This window comes from Taeniopygia guttata, chromosome Z (assembly GCF_048771995.1).
Source record: "Taeniopygia guttata chromosome Z, bTaeGut7.mat, whole genome shotgun sequence".
In the NCBI taxonomy this organism is placed as follows: domain Eukaryota; kingdom Metazoa; phylum Chordata; class Aves; order Passeriformes; family Estrildidae; genus Taeniopygia; species Taeniopygia guttata.
In genome coordinates, this window is record NC_133063.1 from 39,425,800 (window position 1) to 39,444,674 (window position 18,875).

The 18,875-nt window shown below is 39.3% G+C and overlaps 1 protein-coding gene across 1 annotated transcript in view; it reads right to left on the reverse strand.

Moving 5' to 3' along the window:
* Nucleotides 1-990: 990 nt before the first annotated feature.
* DGKQ (diacylglycerol kinase theta) overlaps nt 991-18,875 on the reverse strand; it is an 87,630-nt gene continuing 69,745 nt past the window's right edge. Inside the window, exons 18-23 of the mRNA XM_032744075.3 lie at nt 18,270-18,451; nt 16,703-16,803; nt 12,402-12,548; nt 11,116-11,227; nt 9,602-9,754; nt 991-8,513 (exon numbers count right to left, since the gene is read on the reverse strand). Coding sequence (XP_032599966.3) covers nt 8,343-8,513; nt 9,602-9,754; nt 11,116-11,227; nt 12,402-12,548; nt 16,703-16,803; nt 18,270-18,451 — 866 coding nt within the window. The 3' untranslated portion in view covers nt 991-8,342. The remainder of the gene's footprint in view (nt 8,514-9,601; nt 9,755-11,115; nt 11,228-12,401; nt 12,549-16,702; nt 16,804-18,269; nt 18,452-18,875) is intronic.

The following is an 18,875-nucleotide window of genomic DNA, read 5'->3' on the forward strand; positions in this document are numbered from 1 at the left end:
CTATTCTCTCAGCCCAGAGCGCAGTGGTAAAATTCATTTCAGGTTTGAATGTTTTGTGGTTTGTTTTTTTCTTTTCTCCGAATGAAAGTCAGTGTTTTGTTTGCTTCCTCTCTTTTCCCAGAACTGTAGCCCCAAACTGAATTTTTCCATGTATGGATTTAAATGTAATTGTAGCTGCTTCAGAGCTTGTTGATTTGAAGTCCAGCAAGGAACAGTAAGGTTTTTCCAGAGGTTTCGGGACATAACCAAGGCCTCCCCAGTTCTGCAGTCAATTGTTGAACAGAGCAGGGAGATCCAATTTCTCATTGCCAGAGGCAAGGTTACTGCAGCAGGTATACCCCAAGTGGAGGTGTCCAACTGAGTGACCCCCGCCCATCCCCAGCCATGAAAGGCAGACATTAATCCCCAAGGAGGCGTGAGCTGTCCGCCCACAGTGGGGCAGTTTCCACCTGGACCTGGCTCACTGGACAGCCCTTCCACTTGTCCCAGCTGAGTCCCTCTAAGCCAAGGTCCATGAGGTCTGGCTCTTGAGTTGTGCAGGCTAGGCCCACCACTGCTCACCTGAGCCTAGCACAAGGCTATGTGTGGGCCTGAAAAACAGGTCATGTGTTTCTGGAGAAGGGCAACAGGGCAAAGAATTGTACAAAAATACCTTGGAAAATCTGGATCATCATTATAATAAGTCTGTGTGCATTAAAGTAAACGTGGTGCTATCACAGAAAGACTTAACCAATTACAGTGCTAACCACAGAAATAAGGATTCTAGAGGTGCTTCAATGTTGCGGGGATCAAACTTAGAATGTTGTCTCACAAATGAAAACATTTGAAATCATACTGTTAAAACACAGCCAGCCTTTCACAGGGCACAACCCAATCTCAAACAGCAAGGCTACAGAATTCCTATAAAAGCAGTGCCAGGTGAGATGAAATATGTTTGTTTCTGCAGAAGTATATTCCGCTATTTTTAAGCATAACTACTCCACAAGCATCCAGGGTAGAAGAGATGTTGTATTTGTTCACAGCAAATTCTAGTTACAGATCCCTAGAACTTGTAAATAATACTTAGAATACAATATTTCATATTAGTGCAAAATGTACAGTCAAACACAAAACACATATTGCAAAATATACACAGAATTGTTCTAAGAACAGAACCCAGGGATGAACAGATATTTAAATAAGAGGAAAGTCCATATTTTATAAATTACTTTTTAAAAAAATCTATTAGTACACTAGGTATGTTTTTTGTATGCAAGTTACCACAATATAGTGACACGTCTCATTTGCAAGGCCGGCACTGAGAAACAAGTTACATCATTAAAAGCTTATTTTTGAGACCAATCCACAAGTAAATGTGTGATAACACATTACTGGTTTGAGGCACAGAGTGTGGAAACTGTTTTCAGCCACTTTAATGCTTATATTTAGGCTGCCTTTTTTTTTTTTTCTCTCAGAATTAGGCAGATGCACAAAGAATAAGCACTAGACAATAACTTGTCAGCTTACATTAGTTTATTGTGTCAGGATTATTTATTACTGATGTATTAGAACATCCACAAGAAATGCTATGAGACACCTTAAGAATCTTGATAATAAAACAGCATTCATACAACTGTGTAAACTGGATTATTTTAATAACCAGAGGTGAAAAACAATTATTTAAGCAATAGTTAAGTTATGGTATGAGAAGAATTAAGATGTAATCAGTTATTTTTAATTAGGAAAGATGCTGAAATCTATAGTGAATTACAAATTCTAATGTTTTGCATTCAAAGCAGAGATGTTGTCTTTCAATATTCAGAACTTGTAGATTCAAGTACTGATTGCTGCTAGCTATACCATTGCTAACTAAACTATCACAGAGATAACTTCCTTTGGGCATGTTGGAATGCTAGAGTTATACAGCTATTGCTATGCTACAGATCCCCAAATTTTGCTTTAAAATAGCAGTGAAGGCTTTATAAGCACCCAAGAATTACACAATAAATACTCAGTAATACTTCAAGCACCTCTTGCTACTCAATTTGGCAAGGTAAGCAGCACTAAAAAATGGATGCCATGGTGAGACAAGGTATTAGCAGTTTGATTTGGGCATTCTTGATTTGTGCCTGCCTGCCTTCAGAAAGCAAAAGAGCTTGTGTGGCACACTGATGGTGAGAGAAGACTGTAAGTGCCAGCCAGCCACCAGATTTACAACCTTTCTGGAGTCAAGTACAAAGGCAGGCTCTCTGCTCTTCAACCTGCAGTGATCTGTATGGGGATAAGTTCTGCCTTGTATGGCTGATGTTAATGTGGGGAGTTGCTGCCAGAGGTGTAACAGGGGATATGCACAATATAAAGAAGCCATATGTTCTGAAATTAGGTTGTCCCCTAAAAAAAATACTTGATCAGTGCAGAGTGACATGCTAAATGGGTATGCTGCCAGGAGAGCTCAGAGGGATAACTACACCAGTAACACTGCCCTATTAAAAAATACTTTGTTTTGGGATAGATCTTTAATATCTACAAATGTTTATTTCAAGACTTCAACTTTTTCAGCACTGATCTGTCTCATAAATTATCTTCACAAAAAATAAAGTCACTCTTTCAGAAAATATGTTCAATATAACACACTTGTATCAGTACAAATTCTGTCCTGTGAGTCCATGGTAGAGAAGCCATAACCCACACTGAAATCTCTCCAAAGCAACATAACCAGGACTCTAACACCAGAAGGCAACTATTTCATTAATTACCACAGTAAGCAGAAACAGTGCTTCCAAAACACACAAAGAGTGCACCATTTCAGTGAACATGTATGGGTTTACAATCAATAGTCTCTGTCCTGTAAACATTGAAATTGCCACTCTAACTGCAGGTTAAGGTTAGTAATTTGCATTAATTTCACTGCACCCCACACATATGATGCCTACACTGCTAAAAAAGAAACCACAACAAAACCATTAAACAGCAAAAGGAATGAAGGCTTTGCCTGGACATCTCCTGAAACTAAGTGTCAAATCAGTAAGTGTTGACATTATAAATAAAACTTGAACATTTTACACATTACAGAAGCAGTCTAGCAAAAGCTAAAACTTAGAATAGCAGCAAATTTGCTCAAAAACTTATACAAACGTTCAGTCAGTCAGCAATAAATACATTCTGCAATGTGAGAAGCCATCTCTATCCCCAAGCTGGCTTTCAAGGAGAACACAGTGTTAGACATGGATGGGGATCAGGAACACTGCAGCCAGAGAAACTCCTAAACAATTGTATTCTACAAACTTGTTCTCATTGTTATCTGAAAGTGCATCTTTGTATTTGTAGAATCATCCCCATATTTACAAAAAAAGTACAAACATTGCAATTTTGCCACACCCTAAGCCTATCTAACCTATATTTTCTGTTAAGTGCAAAAAGTATAATGAAGTTATATGTACTCTGATGCATATAAGATCAAAGCCTGAAAATTAGGCAACTTTGTCCCTGGTGAATCCAAGGCAATTCAGTAGTTGCCATATTTTTGCTGTACAGCTGTTAGATGGCTAAAGTGGAAGCTGAAGTAGAAATTAAAGAATAGTTCAAGCTAAATTCACAGAGCAGCATTCAGAGCAGGAACTCTATTCCGCCACTCTCCACACACATTCACCAGCACATGCTCATACCTTCATTACCAGTTTTGGTACAGAACTAGGTCCAAAAGGCAGGAGGGCAGCCTGGCAGAAAGAGGAAGATGTACAGTCACTTTGAAGGTGGTAAGGAAGACTTATGGGGTGCAGACTGAAAATGTATCTACTGCCAGTGCACAACTCCAATGAGCCCCCAGTACTGGTGCTGGAATATGGACTGGAGACTATGCAAGACAGAGCATACCTACAGTCGGTACATTATTAAATACATATGTAACCAAATCTGTTGTGTCTTCAATGTACGCCCCTTTTAAGCATCACAACAGCTCCTCTTACCTTCTCCTCCCACAAAAAGAGGTTTCATTGGACAATAACGTTTATATGCCAACAGACTGCTACAGAATCACATGCATGCATAAATGCTGAACAATTTGAAACAGCTGACATTCAGATCAAGTACATTATTTGCTCTAAAGACATGAAATCAGTACAATATTTGTAAGAGGGTAACTGCGAAGATTAACAACAATTGTCTGTAACAGTTAATTTAGTTTTGTTGCTTAGGTAAGTCTTGCAGTGACAGCTTCTTCCTAGTTTTTAAAATGCTACAATAGCTATTGCCACCAGTTTTAGAAACACAGATACTTAACTAAAATCTAGAAACAACATGCAGAGGTCCAACTACATACATGCAGAAACTGTACTCTAAACACAGTTGTGCTTTCACTGTATTGCCATCATGTCTTGTTGGAAAGTACAAGTCATGTACTGCCTCATGTCCAAAATCGGTGAAAGAAAGATCCAGAAGTGAGTGCTATCAGAATGCTGTAACAGGGCAAAAGCTGTATAATTAGGCACTGTGGAAGGAAGTACAATAAGGCATTTTCTTAAAGGGTGTGTGCACATGTATGTTACACACATGTATGTACACATATATAAACAAAAGGTTTTTGGCAAAATAACCTTTTCATCTAAAAATCAATGCAGTGAAAACACCAGCAATTTAAACTGTACAAATCAAGGGTAAAAGCCATGGGGAAAAAAGCAGCAAATTTTCTGAAGTAGCACCCGTATCTCAGGGATGAGCTTTTGAATTTTGGTTCTACTAATTAAAGGCAGAGGTAATACATTTATCCATGAAAATATATTTTAAGCAACTGACCACCTACACTAATCTGCAACACTGTGGTATTTGAAAGGAACTAGAGTTTTCAGGACTCTTCTCTCCCCAGTGCTGGCAATGCCTAAGTAGGACACAAGTAAAAGGTCAGGAGAGTGTACCTCAGCAGGAGAGATGCTAGTTGTGCTGTTTGTGCCTGCCATGGTTTATAGGCAAGGTTAAAAAGGCATTGGAGAGAGGATGAAAGTGTGTGCTCAGGATAGCAAGGAGCCTACATCTCTTCAGTGTCCACAGTTACAGCTCCTGGTCCTATGTCACTGATGTTACTTAACACTTGTCTTGACAGAACTGAGCCTCCTCCCCAACACTTTTGTTGCTGCATTATTTAAAGTACTTGGCCATGTGACCACTAGGCTCTCACACAATACTACTCGAACAGTCAGTATGAAGAATCATCTATCTGCCCATTGTCACATAAATTATACTGCATTTTTATGTTCAGTGAAAAGGCTAAGTCTAAACGTTTCATATTAACTGCAAAGAGTTATCCCCTCCCTTCATGCAGGCCTTGCATATCATGGAAGAAAATACTAGGCCTTCTCAGACACCATATTAAATGAAAATGTGATAAAAAAATACACACACACACACATATATTCTTGATATAATGGCCTTTACAGAATCTGAAACTAGAACATCTTAATAGAGGGTTTAATTAGTGGGTTTCTCCTTTTAAAAGCTTTACAGGGGGTTTCCTATCTCAATTGAATCTGTTTTGTCATCAAAACAGATTAAGCATCATCTTTTGATGCACAGAGGCCTTGTATACTAAGTGTTTTTCTTAAACTATGTTTTTGTTCCAGTGTGGCACTCATCTGCTCAAATACATGGCAGTTGGTTTCTGGGAAAAAAAGAAAAGGGAACAAAACTCAAAGCCTTCTTGCCCTCCACCAGGATGCCCTCTGGAAGCTGGGAAGAGATTACACTCATAATTCAGAGTCACTTTGCTAACACGATGCTATCCCAAAACAGGCTTTTACAGAGTTCCAGGGAGTTTCATGTTACTTCAGACAACAGATACAGAGCAAAAGGAGAGACAAACACGTCCTTACCAAGAACTTGAAACACTGTCAGCTACATGATGCAGGATTATATATACCTGGAGAAATAGTGAGACAGCCTTATTTATTTGGGCTGCAGAAGACAGTCAGTACCAGAAATCTTAAAATTTATGCATGTTTTCTGTAACAAAAAGCCCAGGTTCCACTTCTTAGTCTGTAACTGGAAAGTAGACCACACATTCATTCTGCTGTTGCAAGGATACAAAGCAGCTTCTCTCTCTTTCTTGACAATTATGAAGCAGCAGCCTGTTCCAGACTTCCTCTCTAATTTGTGAGCTTCATTTGGAGAGTGCACATCCTGAAATACAATACTTGATCCTCCCTACCTGTAATGCTGGTACCAAGATGCCAGAAGAGGTCCAGCTGACCCCTCACGCCCAGGTTCTAAAGAAGACAACCCTGTCTTTGATGATCAGGAAGACAAGGCTTTTAGTTCTATCCAAACTATTTCCTTCATAGCATGAATCCAGTTTTCATGTTCAATGAAAGTGAAGTTGTAGTCCACACTGTGGGACCTGAAGAACATCCCGAAATTTAAATTATTAATTTAAACAATTAAGAAAAGGTTTCACTGAAAGCAGAAGTAATTTCTCCAACTGTGTCTCTTCCAGAAAACTGAGAAGGAATCACTACATTGAAAGGAGAAGGTTCAAGCATCTGCCATTTTTCCATAGCTGTTTTGTCTCTCTTTATAGCTTTAGCTACATCATTCTGTTACTATAGATGACATTCACACTCTCATTGCACCATGACTAAAAAGCACAAAGCACATGTATTGGTCAGCTGTTGCTGAAGCCGTCACAGTGCTAGGAGTACAGACTCATCAACAAGACCAGGAAGAACTGCCTCAGCATGTAACTGGTTCCATCACAAAACAGCTTTTGCATATTTCAAAGTTACACTTAAGTCCCCCAAAGCAGCTAGAGGTGTTTTTCTAGACACACTGGCAAGAGGAATGCTCCTAAGGCTAACACTCAAGTGATAAATTCATGCCACCCACAGCTGAAACAGTTATTACTGTGCAACAGAAGACAAGTAAGCACACCATATGGCTAAGTTGGCTCTAGCCAACATGGCTTAAGCAGCTCCAAGCAGCAGATGCAGAGAAGTGGTAAAATCTTGCAGGCCTCAACCGCCACCCACAAGTGGCTCACAGAGCCCTTTGTGTATGATGTTGACCCGAAAGTGAAAGGTTCAGTTCCTGGGGAACCATGGTGAGATGAGACAGCAGAGATATGAGTGAAGAACAACATGACTATAGCCATGGATAGCAGATCTGGATGGTGTATGGCAGGACCAGCACGGCTACTCCAGCACAAACCTGTAAAAGTACTGGATCGCCACAGCTTCAGCAGATGGGTAAACACAGAGAGGTGGTCTGGGCCTCAGGAACTGACGGAGAAACACCCTCTGAAGACCACAAAGTCATCCAAGTGAGGAAAGACAATCACTGTCTCCCTGGGCACACACCTAGTAACACCCACCTTGAGAAGACTAACGAGGTAAGTGAATTTTCATGATGACTCTTACATTCCCAGTTATTTGAAGCCTAGATGCTAAGGCTCCTCAGTAAAGCTATGCTGTACATCAGTTTAGCTCTAACAGATGACCATGCTTACTTAATTGAACATAAGTGGTACTTCTTTTAACCTAATTAATGATGATTCTTGAGCTTGCTGTTATGTAACAGTCCAAATTCATGAAAATGAAACAACTCAAGTAGAGTCAAGACAAAAGAGTCTGGTGTCAAAGATAATGGTTTCAGTGATAAAAAATAATGGGTATAACAGGAATAGCCTTGCCTTGGCTATTCCTGTTCCTTTTTTATTTTGAGAGTTGTAGATGATGAAATTCAAATGTCTTTTAAAACTGGTTTTGGCTAAAATAATGAGAAACTAAGCTACAGTTGAAAAATTTCTCTACATGCTGTTTCCCCTTCATTCGTGCTGTCCAAATACTGTTGAAGTAAACACTCTGAAATATTTTGAGTCAACTGTTCTAGCACTTTCTCTTTTCCCAGTGCATTGAGATCCTTTTACAGAAATAACCTCTCCTGTGTTTTGTGTTTTTCTCTTTACATTTGTACTGTTTCAGCTGTGCTATTTGGACTGACCTAAGGAGCTCTCAGTAGCTCATGTTTTTTCCTTTTTTTTTCGTTAGGATGTCATTGTGAGTGTTAATTTAAAGGAATACATTTTCAGTTATAGAACAAAAAAAAAAAAACCAAAAAACTATCTATGGAATGATTTTCTTTAAGAATGAACTGGGAGGATGGAAGGATTTTTTGTGAAGGCAAATGCAGAAATCTCAGCGTCTTGGAATCTATGTTTGGCTGCAAAATAGCTTAAAGAAGAGCAACCCCAAGTAAACATTTCAGATGAGACAAGTGGTACATAATAGTTATTTGTGACAATGAGGTACCATATTTGAAAGACAAAGAAGAACCCAGTACTATCAAAATGTAATGAAAGGCATGCTCATATGCAACACTCTTCACAACTTGTCTGCACTCGGTTTTACTGGACCAGGGTGGTATCTACCATAGGCATGAACACAGGTCTCCCCTTTGCGTCCTCCTTCAGAGACTGACGTGCTATCCACTTTCATCTCTTTCAGGCTTCCAGTTTTTTTCTGCTTCTGCTTGGATTTTTTCAACATATGGACCTAGAATCGAAAAATTTAAAAGACAGTGAGTATTAAAGTATCTGTAGTCATCAACTGGCTGATCTAAAGCAACGAACTAATAACAAAGACAAAAGCTGAACTGCAACAGAAAAACATATAAATACACAACTATCTGGTGCACCTATCCTTGTAAAGCCAGAAGATTTACTGCTTTTTTTACATACACATATACACATTATGTATATATATGTGTGTGCATATACATTCCTGTACATACATATATATATAGATACATACCCATATATAGAGATAGCTAGACAGTAACCTGGGAGAAGAAGAAGAAATGTTTCTCACTGAAGGACAAGTTAGGTTTGCTCTCTCTCTTTCCCTCCCACTTCTTCTCATGAAAAGAACAAAGTTTTAATATATACTGAAACTTTGAGATATGACCTTCTCTTTCACTTCTCCTCAGGAAGGGCAATTGTTCTGGTAGCCCTCCTAGTACAACTACTATAGCATCATGTGTCTGTGAGTTGAAAAGGCATCACAAAGGTAGCAGGCAAATGTGCAGACTGGTGCGCACCACAGTCACCTACTGCAAAATGTTTATTTCACAATTTCAAAGTCAATAGAGAAGTTAAATTCTTAGGGAGCTGATGCTGTCTTTTATGTACACACTGAGATAATCAAGAAAAAACAGACACTGATTACCCAAGTCTTTTTCACAGGCCTGGCTCCTCTCTTACTAATTTTTTTCCTTTGCTACTACTGTCTGACAGACCTTCCCTTCTCCAGCAGACTGACTCCTACCTTTCATACTGCACTACTACCATGGCCTTTTAACTGTGCTGCTTCAAGAAAAGCAACACTACCTGCAGATCTCAATACAGAGGAAAAACTGGATCACTAGGCCGAAGCTCAGGGACTATTTTTTTAAACATGAGCTTCATCTGAGCCACTGTAGAGAGCTCTCAAACTGTCCTCTTTAGAAATTGCTGTGTCAGTTACCACACGGTGCTAAGTAGCTCCCTTATGGTTAAGCATGAGAACACGGACAAGCAATATAATATGGTAACATGTAGTGCAGGGACAAAGTCAAATTGCTAAGAGAAACCTACACCCAGTACCTTTGGTCCTGCAGCAGAAATTATAATCTGGCCAGGGGCCTGAATCCAGGGCTCTCCATCAACTTGTACTGGAATTGGCTTTAGGAGTGTTACACGGAAATATGAGCCTTGAGCTATGCGTATTCCTGATCGAAAACCACCTTGGACTTGACCCTGTTAGGGAATAAAAGCCAGGATATCAATTACTCCAACTAACAAGAAGGACAAATACTAGCTGCAATTAAACTGGGTGGATATTATTTTATTCTCACCTGACATTTTAAGATCCAGCTAAAAAACTGCTTAGCCAAAACTAGGGTGACTTTCTTGGCCCTGCATTAATTATTTCAGCTAGTCCAGGAAGGAGAACTTCCCTGCAGGCTGTGGGAGGCAAAATAACTCCCAAAGCAAAGCTGTACACAAAGGTTGGCCAAGGAGCCAACTCACAAAGGTCTTGTTTGCTTTTGCTTCTCCCTCTGTAACACAGTAAATACTTCTTAAAACACCTAATTATACACATAGACTTCAGCACATGTAAAATTCCGAAGTTTAAAAGCAGTTTATTAATCAGAGGGATTTCTTCCAAACTCAACTCCAAATGTGGAAGTAAAAACCTTAATATCACAAATCCAAAGCACAGGTTTGTTAACATTTATACTCCAAAACTGCTTCTACTTTCACAAAAGATTTAAGGATCTCTACCAAAACAACTCTTTAGTGTATTTTAGAAGATCTAAATTACAAAATAAAGTTGACCAACAACAAAGATTGAGCTCCATGAAATTTAAGCTCCATTTTTAGTGGTTTTATGGATTAGTTGTTTCTAGTTACCTGACCAAATATACTTTTTCAGCAGCAGATTTCTTTATACAGTGGTAAGATATGAAGACAAAAATAACCTACCATCCCACAGGACTGAGTTACTAATAGCAAACCATTGTAAAAATACGCAATGCATGAAGGAATTAAAAAAGAATTGCATAGGTTGAGTCATAATATTCTCTGCAGAACAGCATACCACCTGCTTGATGAAGCATTCAAATCAAGAGCAGCAAGTATCAAATTTTTAGTGATGTGTTAGAAAGCAACCTGTCTTGATGGAATCTCCACTGTGATTGTGATGAGGTACAACAAGACTTTTCGCAAATACACTAGGTGAAGGGTGCATGTTTTCGTAATGTTAAAATAAAATATTGTTTTCATCCCATGAACCATTCCATTTGGACACTGTGATACCTGTTATGAGAAAGCTAGTGCATTTCATAATGCATACATATATTTGTATTTTATATATACAAATGTATTACTTTTTATATATATTATGCACATATGTATGTTTCTCTACTTGGTTCAAAGTCTATTTAAGTCATGAAATATTTCCCCATGGATTTTTAACAAGTTCTCAATTCCTATTACTTCTTCTCACCCAACCTTAACAAATAGGCATAATTGCACTTGCAATGGACTGTTTGTCACATAAATAAGTCTGTCCCACAAAATATGTTTCTTCTGTGCTTACTGGGATGCCAACTCACCATGTGAACGACGCCAGTCACGCCAACCACTTCCAGCAGGCCGTCATCGATGCGCGGCTTCTCAAAGCGGTTGTCACTTTCAGACCCCCAGAGGTCAGCCCCAGAGCCCCAGCTGTGTGGAGAGCACACCAGTGACCACCTGTGGTCTGCCCCCAGGGACCGCCCTGGTGCCCTGCTATGGGTGGCTGGCTTCTCAGACTTCAAAAGCTACACACTCTGCTCCCCTGCTGGAAGGAGCAGTTTTCCTGCATTGTAAAAGCCTGAACTCTTTTTCTAAAATCTGGAAGAATTTTTATCAGATCTTTTAGTAATAAAAGGAGCAAAGTAAATAGTTTCAGTTGGAAAGAAAAGGTGTAAACAGGAAGAAGGTAACGCTGTAGAGTTTTAGTTTGCTGGGAAATACAGGTTACAGCTAAACTAACCCTTAATTTTCAAGATTAAAGAACTTAACATAGCTCTTAATTGTCTTGATAATATTGGAAGTTACTGAAGAGAAACTTAAGCTAAAACAGTTATCAAGATTTCATTCTTGTACCTGGCCAAAAGCACCTGTATTTAGGCAGATACTCATGTGCTTCAGTCCTCTGAAATGCTTCTGACAATTTAAACCATGCTGCTTTTTGTGCAGTACTGACCCTTCCCACTCAAATCACTTGCTTTTTGTTTTGGCCACATGAACTACTCATCACTTAATTGGGATCTTTTCTTCTTCACAGCTCTCATGTGCAATATATATTTGTGTACATGTAAAAAGGACTATTTGAATAAAACGTTGTGACTGAAACACAAAGAGATACAGGGTGTTTAAGACAAGATGATACTTGAAAAAATAATAGTATGGCAGGACTAATTACCTGCTCGTTTTGTGCAAACAAAAATCCTGCCTCTATCAACATCACATCTGAGGAAGCCAGATCTCCTATGGAATTACACAACAGTTACTCTAGTCCCCTGCAGGTGTCAAGGAAGCACTCATAGGCCTGTAAAGGTATCTGAACTGTGGTCTTCTATGGCTACCCAGGTAGCATCACATACTCCATGTATATTGACCAGTTGCCTGCCCAGGACCTGGGCAGTGTTTGACAGTTGAAATCCATCTGGTCTTCACTGCAGGAACTGCTTAGGTACATGGTCCCCAGCATGTCAGAAAGTGTGTGCAGGTCGATTGTCATTGATCCTGTTACCTGTTACCTAACCATCTGGCATTTGATGCTCAAATACCAAGCAGCAATTCTACACACCCAGTCCAGCATGCACCTACAAGGGATCCCTCCTCATCTTTTTACCTGGGTATATTAATGAAGATGAGTCCTTCTATACTTGGTAACTCCACCTCATGCTGGTCCACTTGCAGCTTTATGTCCTTGTGAAGGTTTCTAGTGTGACTTATCTTCTGCAGTCCAACTTTCACATAAACTCCCTTGTTGTGAAACCTACGAGCAGACAAGGATCTCGTAACTAAAAGGTAAGGCCAAGCATAGCACTCTTCCCTGTATGTATACCACTGTTGTCTTCTAGCAGATGTATTTAAAGAGTTTTTCAATTAAAACCCATTTCAAATTCTTCTAGCGTTACTGCATAAAAACAAAGCATAAACCATGAACTGCTACTTTACATACCTTTACTTAAGGGATGATTCTGCTGTAGAGGCATGTGTAGATTGTGCAATTTTATGACATAAAAATTGTCCCTTCTTGAAGCATTGCCTGAATACAATGCCTCTTTGAAATGTAAACTCCTGGGCTGGAAGATTACATTTTTGATTAAGACTTAGAGGTCATCATGACCAATTTTAAATTGTTTTCTCAAGTAATGCTACAATACTTATGGCAAAAAAACATTTGAAACTTTTTGCTTTATACATTCTTAATTAATTTGAAATGTACTTAGCTGCAGAAACTTAAAACAGGCTTAATAATCTCAACTTGTGACAGAGTTCTAACATATCTAATTTTAGAATAAAAAAGATGAGGAAGATTTTTATGGCATCCCTAGAAATGGCAAAATATTTTAAGAATAACATAAACAAAAGATAGTTAAACACACAGGCTATTTTCTTCTATAATGGAAACCTTTGGATACATGGCCTTCAGGGCAACCTTAAAATAAAAAGCATAAATTTCCATTATTTTACCCTACTAGTACATGTAATTCAACTCTGCAAAATCTCTCTAGCATTACATCTAAATACTGTAGACATTAAAGTGGTAAAGACAGCCAATGCAGGTTACAGCCAAATCTTCAGACAGAGACTTTTCAGACTTGTCAGTTATCTTAAATTACTACATTGGAAATGATTAGTCCTATGTCCTAACAGCTTAAAATAGCACCAAATTAAAGGTATCTCATGTAACGCCATTTAATATACACTTCCACTCCATGCAAGATGTGTCTATGCTAAGACAGCTTTTGTCTAATTTGGATACAACTGAAAAATACTGGACTATCAGTAGGAAACACAACACTTCCAGTATCCCCAAGAAATATGAATTTTTGTTGCATGAAGAAGAAAGCCTTCAGAAACTGAAAGAATACTTCACAGTGCCGTAACTGCAGAACAGCTGTATATCTCTGTAAAATAAGTCTAAACTTGCATTAAATGGTGCAAAATATTCTCCCAAACCTTGCATTTAGGAAACTGCTTGCCACAGCAATCTCCTGCCATTTTGGATGGTACAAGCAAGATGGGATCTCTTCTGTAGTATGCAATCCTAAAGACTGCTCCAGGATCCCCTGGGAATGACTGGGATGAAGAGCCAGATGCCTCGCCAGCAAGTTCACTGATAACACAAAGCTGGGAGGAGTGTTTGATACCCCAGACAGCTCTGCAGCTGTTCAGAGACCTTGACAGGCTGGAGAGATGGGCAGAGAGAAACAATCTGAAATTCAACAAAAAGCAAAGGGAGAGTCCTGCACCTAGGAGAAATAATCCCATGAACCAGCACAGGCTGGGGGCAATCTGCTGGAAGGCAGCTCTGAGGAGAAGGACCTGGGGGTCCTGGTGAACCACTAGCTGTCCATGTCCATGTGTCCTGGGGGCCAAGAGGCCAATTGGATCCTGGGTGTATTAGAAAGAGCATCACCTGCAGGTTGAGGGAGGTGATCCTACCCCTCTGCTCAGCCCTAGTGAGGTACATGTTCAGTCTGTGCCCAGTTTTGGGCTCCTCAGTACAAGAGAGACATGAATCTCCTGGAGTGGGGCCACAAAGATTATTAAGGGACTGGAGCATCTCTTTAACCAGGAAAAGCTGAGGGAGTTGGGCCTGTTCAGCCTCAAGAAGAGAGGGAACCCCATCAATGTCTGTAAGTAACTAAAGGGACAGTGCCAAGAAGACGGAGCCAGGCAGCAAGCAAGTACAAGAGGCAATGGGCAGAAACTGACGCATAGAAGTTCAACCTGAACATGAGGAACAATTTCTTTACTGTGTGGGTAACTGAGCACTGGAACAGATTGCACAGAGAGGGTGTGGAGTCTCCCTCACTGGAGATATTCAGGAAACATCTGGAATGCAATCCTGTGCCAAGTGGTCTGGGACGACCCTGCTTGAGCAGGGAGGTGGGAGAAGATGACCACTGTAATTTCTTCCAATCTGACCCATTCTGTGATTCTGTGAATGAAGGAAGATGCCCTGTCATTACATTTTACACTGTTAAAAAAACTCATATAGTTTGGCACACCCCAATGCAAAAACCATCACTGTCACAATACACACTATTTTTATCTGCCCTGCAATGCAAGATCAGCATTGAATTCCTGCAGGGGTGTTATCACTGCACTTTAAGCTGTTAGCTAAAGGTAAGCAGTCCAGAGCATAAAAAGAGACTCTACTCAGTGAGGCCAGAGAACACAGATTTGAAATATTTATCAGTTTAAGGTCGTGCTTCAGAAGAGCACTCAAGCCCATATTTTTTCCAAGGACTACCTGCAATTTCTGTTGCCACCACCCAAAACTTCCTGTTCAGCACTCAAGAATAGCCAGTTCGCCTGCCAGCAGCTGCTGCATCTTGCATTAAGTAGATACCATCTTTAGTTAATTTACAAGAAATGATTAAAAATATTACTGATATTACTGACAAGAGTGTGCACTTGCTTACGATGGGGAAGCATAAATTCAACTATTTTAGCAGTCATTTTCACAGGCAGTCAAAGTAAATAACATGCGTCAGCACTGTTAGCATGAACAAGCTTTTGGCTTCTGCAAAAATACATCTCAGTATCAATTTATTATTTCATGTTTCCTTTTCAGAAGTACATAGCCCTTTAGATTTGGGGAAAAGAAATTAATTATCTTCTTTCCCACAAGTCCTTCAAGTCATCCTGCAAGAATGATACCAAGACATTGCCCACTGCAATATGGATGCTGCACACTCAGAAATAATTGAGATGAAGATGACAGGGATTAAACTCACATAGGGCAATAACAATCAAAACATATCCCTTAAATGCAGAGGCAATAAGAAGACAATGCATATTTTGAAGTGCTGCAGCTTTGCAAATATGGAGTAGTATATTTTGAAGAAAGAATGAACATAACTTGTACATTATATTAACTGCACAAGTCCATCTAGAAAAGTTTCACCTACTAGAACGGACGTTGTCACACACAAACTTATTGCCTGATTTTCTACCTATGATGCTGTCAGTCAAGCATATTGAAAATGCAAACCAGTGGCTAACAGCAACTTATGTACCAGGAACCACCTATATTTACATCAACTGTATTAGTCAGTTTTTAAGAAAAACACCATGGGCAATGCCTGTAATGATAGGCAGAACACTACAAGATAGGTTGGATTACACATCATTGCACTCATAACTGGTCAGAGAATATTTTTAATAGTTACAGTTTGAACACCACATAGTTGTAACTGGCTGTAACTCTGGCAACCAAGAGACAATTTAGAAGGCATTTAATCACAAACATACAGGAAAGCAAACAAAACCTGTTTCTATAAGGAATTACTGATCAATTACACAGACATTATTTCTTTTGCTCATCAGTTTCAGGAATTATGGGAAGAAGAAAAAGTCCCATTACTGGTTGATGTGCATGCCAGAGAGGAGGAAGGTCTCTGTCAACACATTTTTAATAACATTTTCACTTGAGATACAGAGTGTTTTTTATCCTTAAGACCAGCATGCAGGCATTGCAACAGCACTCGGCAAAACTGGAAAAAGTACAGTCAAAGTTGTGAATACTTTCGAACAGTGGCAATTGTTCATGTAGCAGCACATACCCTCACTCTTGCTAAAGGCTTTGAGATATTTCCACTATCTCAAAATTTCACTAAACTCAACAATGCAGCTATTGGCAACTAAGAATACCGAATAACAATGACATGGCTTCCAAAACTGCTTTAGTGCTCTCTCAGTAAATGAAAAGAACCCCAAACCATACCCAAACCAACAAAACACAGGAATTCCGTGTCTGTGACTTCCTGGCTAGCTTAATTCCTCCTTGTCCCAGCTCTGCCACAAGCAATATTAGTGGATACCTGTAGCATTTAAGATTATAATTTGTAGTGTAAATTAGAAGTAATGCAATACCAGAGAAGTGACCTTCATACCTAGATTCCCCAGGATTACCTGCTATTAAATTTCCCTGGCTCTTCTTCTCTAGCATGATGAAAGTCCAAGCTCAGCTCTGCATCAATGCCAAGACCACAGTAATTGTTCATCTGTACAATCTGACCAAAAGGAAAAAAAAGGTATAATTTCCTGCTTACATTTATAAATGAAAAACCAAGATGTTCCAAAGTTTTTCAACAAAAGCAAGCTTTGCAGATGATTCTTCCAAATTACTTGCATCTTGACAGATTCTAAAAAACATTTTCCAGAAACACTGCACTAAAAATAAAGCTGCATGAACAACTGTTGACATGCTTAGTCATTATTTCCAAAGTATCAGAAACTTCAAAATGTACTATTTTAATTAAAAATAACAAGCATAATAAGGCAGAAATAAAAACAAATACAGAAATAAAACCAACTCAACCTCTCAAAGCAATTCTACGCAGTAACTTCACAAGCTGCTGAATACTAATGCCCCTATTATTTTTGGCATCAGTCATGGATTTATATTACATCATAGGGAAGATACTCTTACTTACTTTGGAAGGTGACCAGTTTATACCAGATGAATGAACAAATTGACTTCCTCTACTCAGCTGCATTTTAACTAGCTCCCTATATGCCAGCCTCAAGTTTCTACAGATTTCAACCATTTCCTCCATTAAATCTTTCTTTGCATGCCAGTTAATTCTATAACTCTTATCCTAGGCCTTCTCTCTCATCCTTCACCTTTAAAAAGCAGATGGGATAAGACCCTGTCTCTACCAAGAAAAAAAATAGCTGGAACCTGAGCATCTTAAATTCTCCAATTGACTCATAATACCTAGAATTTTCCAGTAACCAGACTAAAATCTTGGACAACTGCTACCATTGTTATGATTTCTTTTTTTTTTTTTTTTTTTTTGCAAGCTCCTTATCCAATTTCTTCCTTTCATCTGAAAAGAGACTGAACTAGGATTCCCATAGAGCTCCAAAATCACCATCTACAATAAATATTTTTATTTTCCTAAACATAAACAAGCTCATATGAACCAAGTGACAGCAGCTTTCACTCAAAAGAAAAAAAAAAAGCAAACAACAGATGGCACATATACAGACACACAATAGCAATAAGATGATGGAAGGATTTACTTCCTGTATATGCTACCAACTCCTAGTAATTTCTTAAACTGTAAAAGAAAATATGAGAGTACCTCTTCAGGAAGGGAGTGTTTTTTGGTTGACACTCCAGTTTTACAAGTGTGTTTTGGCATTTCTTCCATAGCCTTTTCTTATTTGAGAAATCATTTGCTTTCCAGCTGAAGCAAATAGGAATGCCATCGCCATGTGAATATTTTCATTAATCCTCTATCAGATGCTTTTTGCTAAATAGCTACAAAAGCTGCTCTGCAGTCAACCAGCCCTGCCAGAACCGAAACATAGGTCCAGACATGTGCTGTATTCACTAGGAAATAGCTCGGTAAGTCCCAAGCACAACAAGAAGTGAGCAGTAAAAATTAAACTATGTTAATACCCATCTTCTTTGTGATTTTCACTAGAGCAACAGTTCCTAAGAATCACATCCAAATGGCGCTCAGCTCACCTTGGGAGGCTCAGGTTCTGCAATGCCATTTTCTGCACCTTCAGCTGGCTCTTCTGCATCCAAAAGGATAGTCCAGCGATCCATGAGAACATCATCCGCCTCATCCACAGAAACCAAAATGGAGTATGGGTCCTCCCCACTGTAGCCAGCTCCCCAGCGCAAGACCCTCCCCAAGTCATTACCTGGGCAACAGTGAAGAAAACCAAAATGTGATCGTGTTTCATAACTGATGCATCAGCCCTGTTTTACAAATCATACTGCACTAAGGTGCTCCAATCAAGTCACAGAATTAATTTGTTTGGAAGGAAGAGGTAACTAAAAAAAAAAGAATCTAAGGATTCTTTTGTGTTTACAATCTAAAGATTCTAAATGTGTTGTGTCTGCACAATGTGCTTACCATTGCATACAGACACTGGAGTGTTTCCACAACAAAGTGGTAGAAAAGCCTGTTGTGAAGCTGAGACACCAGTCATCAGGAGGAGGGTATTGTGCCCTCCCAACTCCTGCCCACTCACCCACATACATATCGACACTCCTGCTGCTTGTTTCTCCTGATGCTGTTTTTCTGAAAGTATGACTGACATTTTCTTGTAAAGGTGATACTGT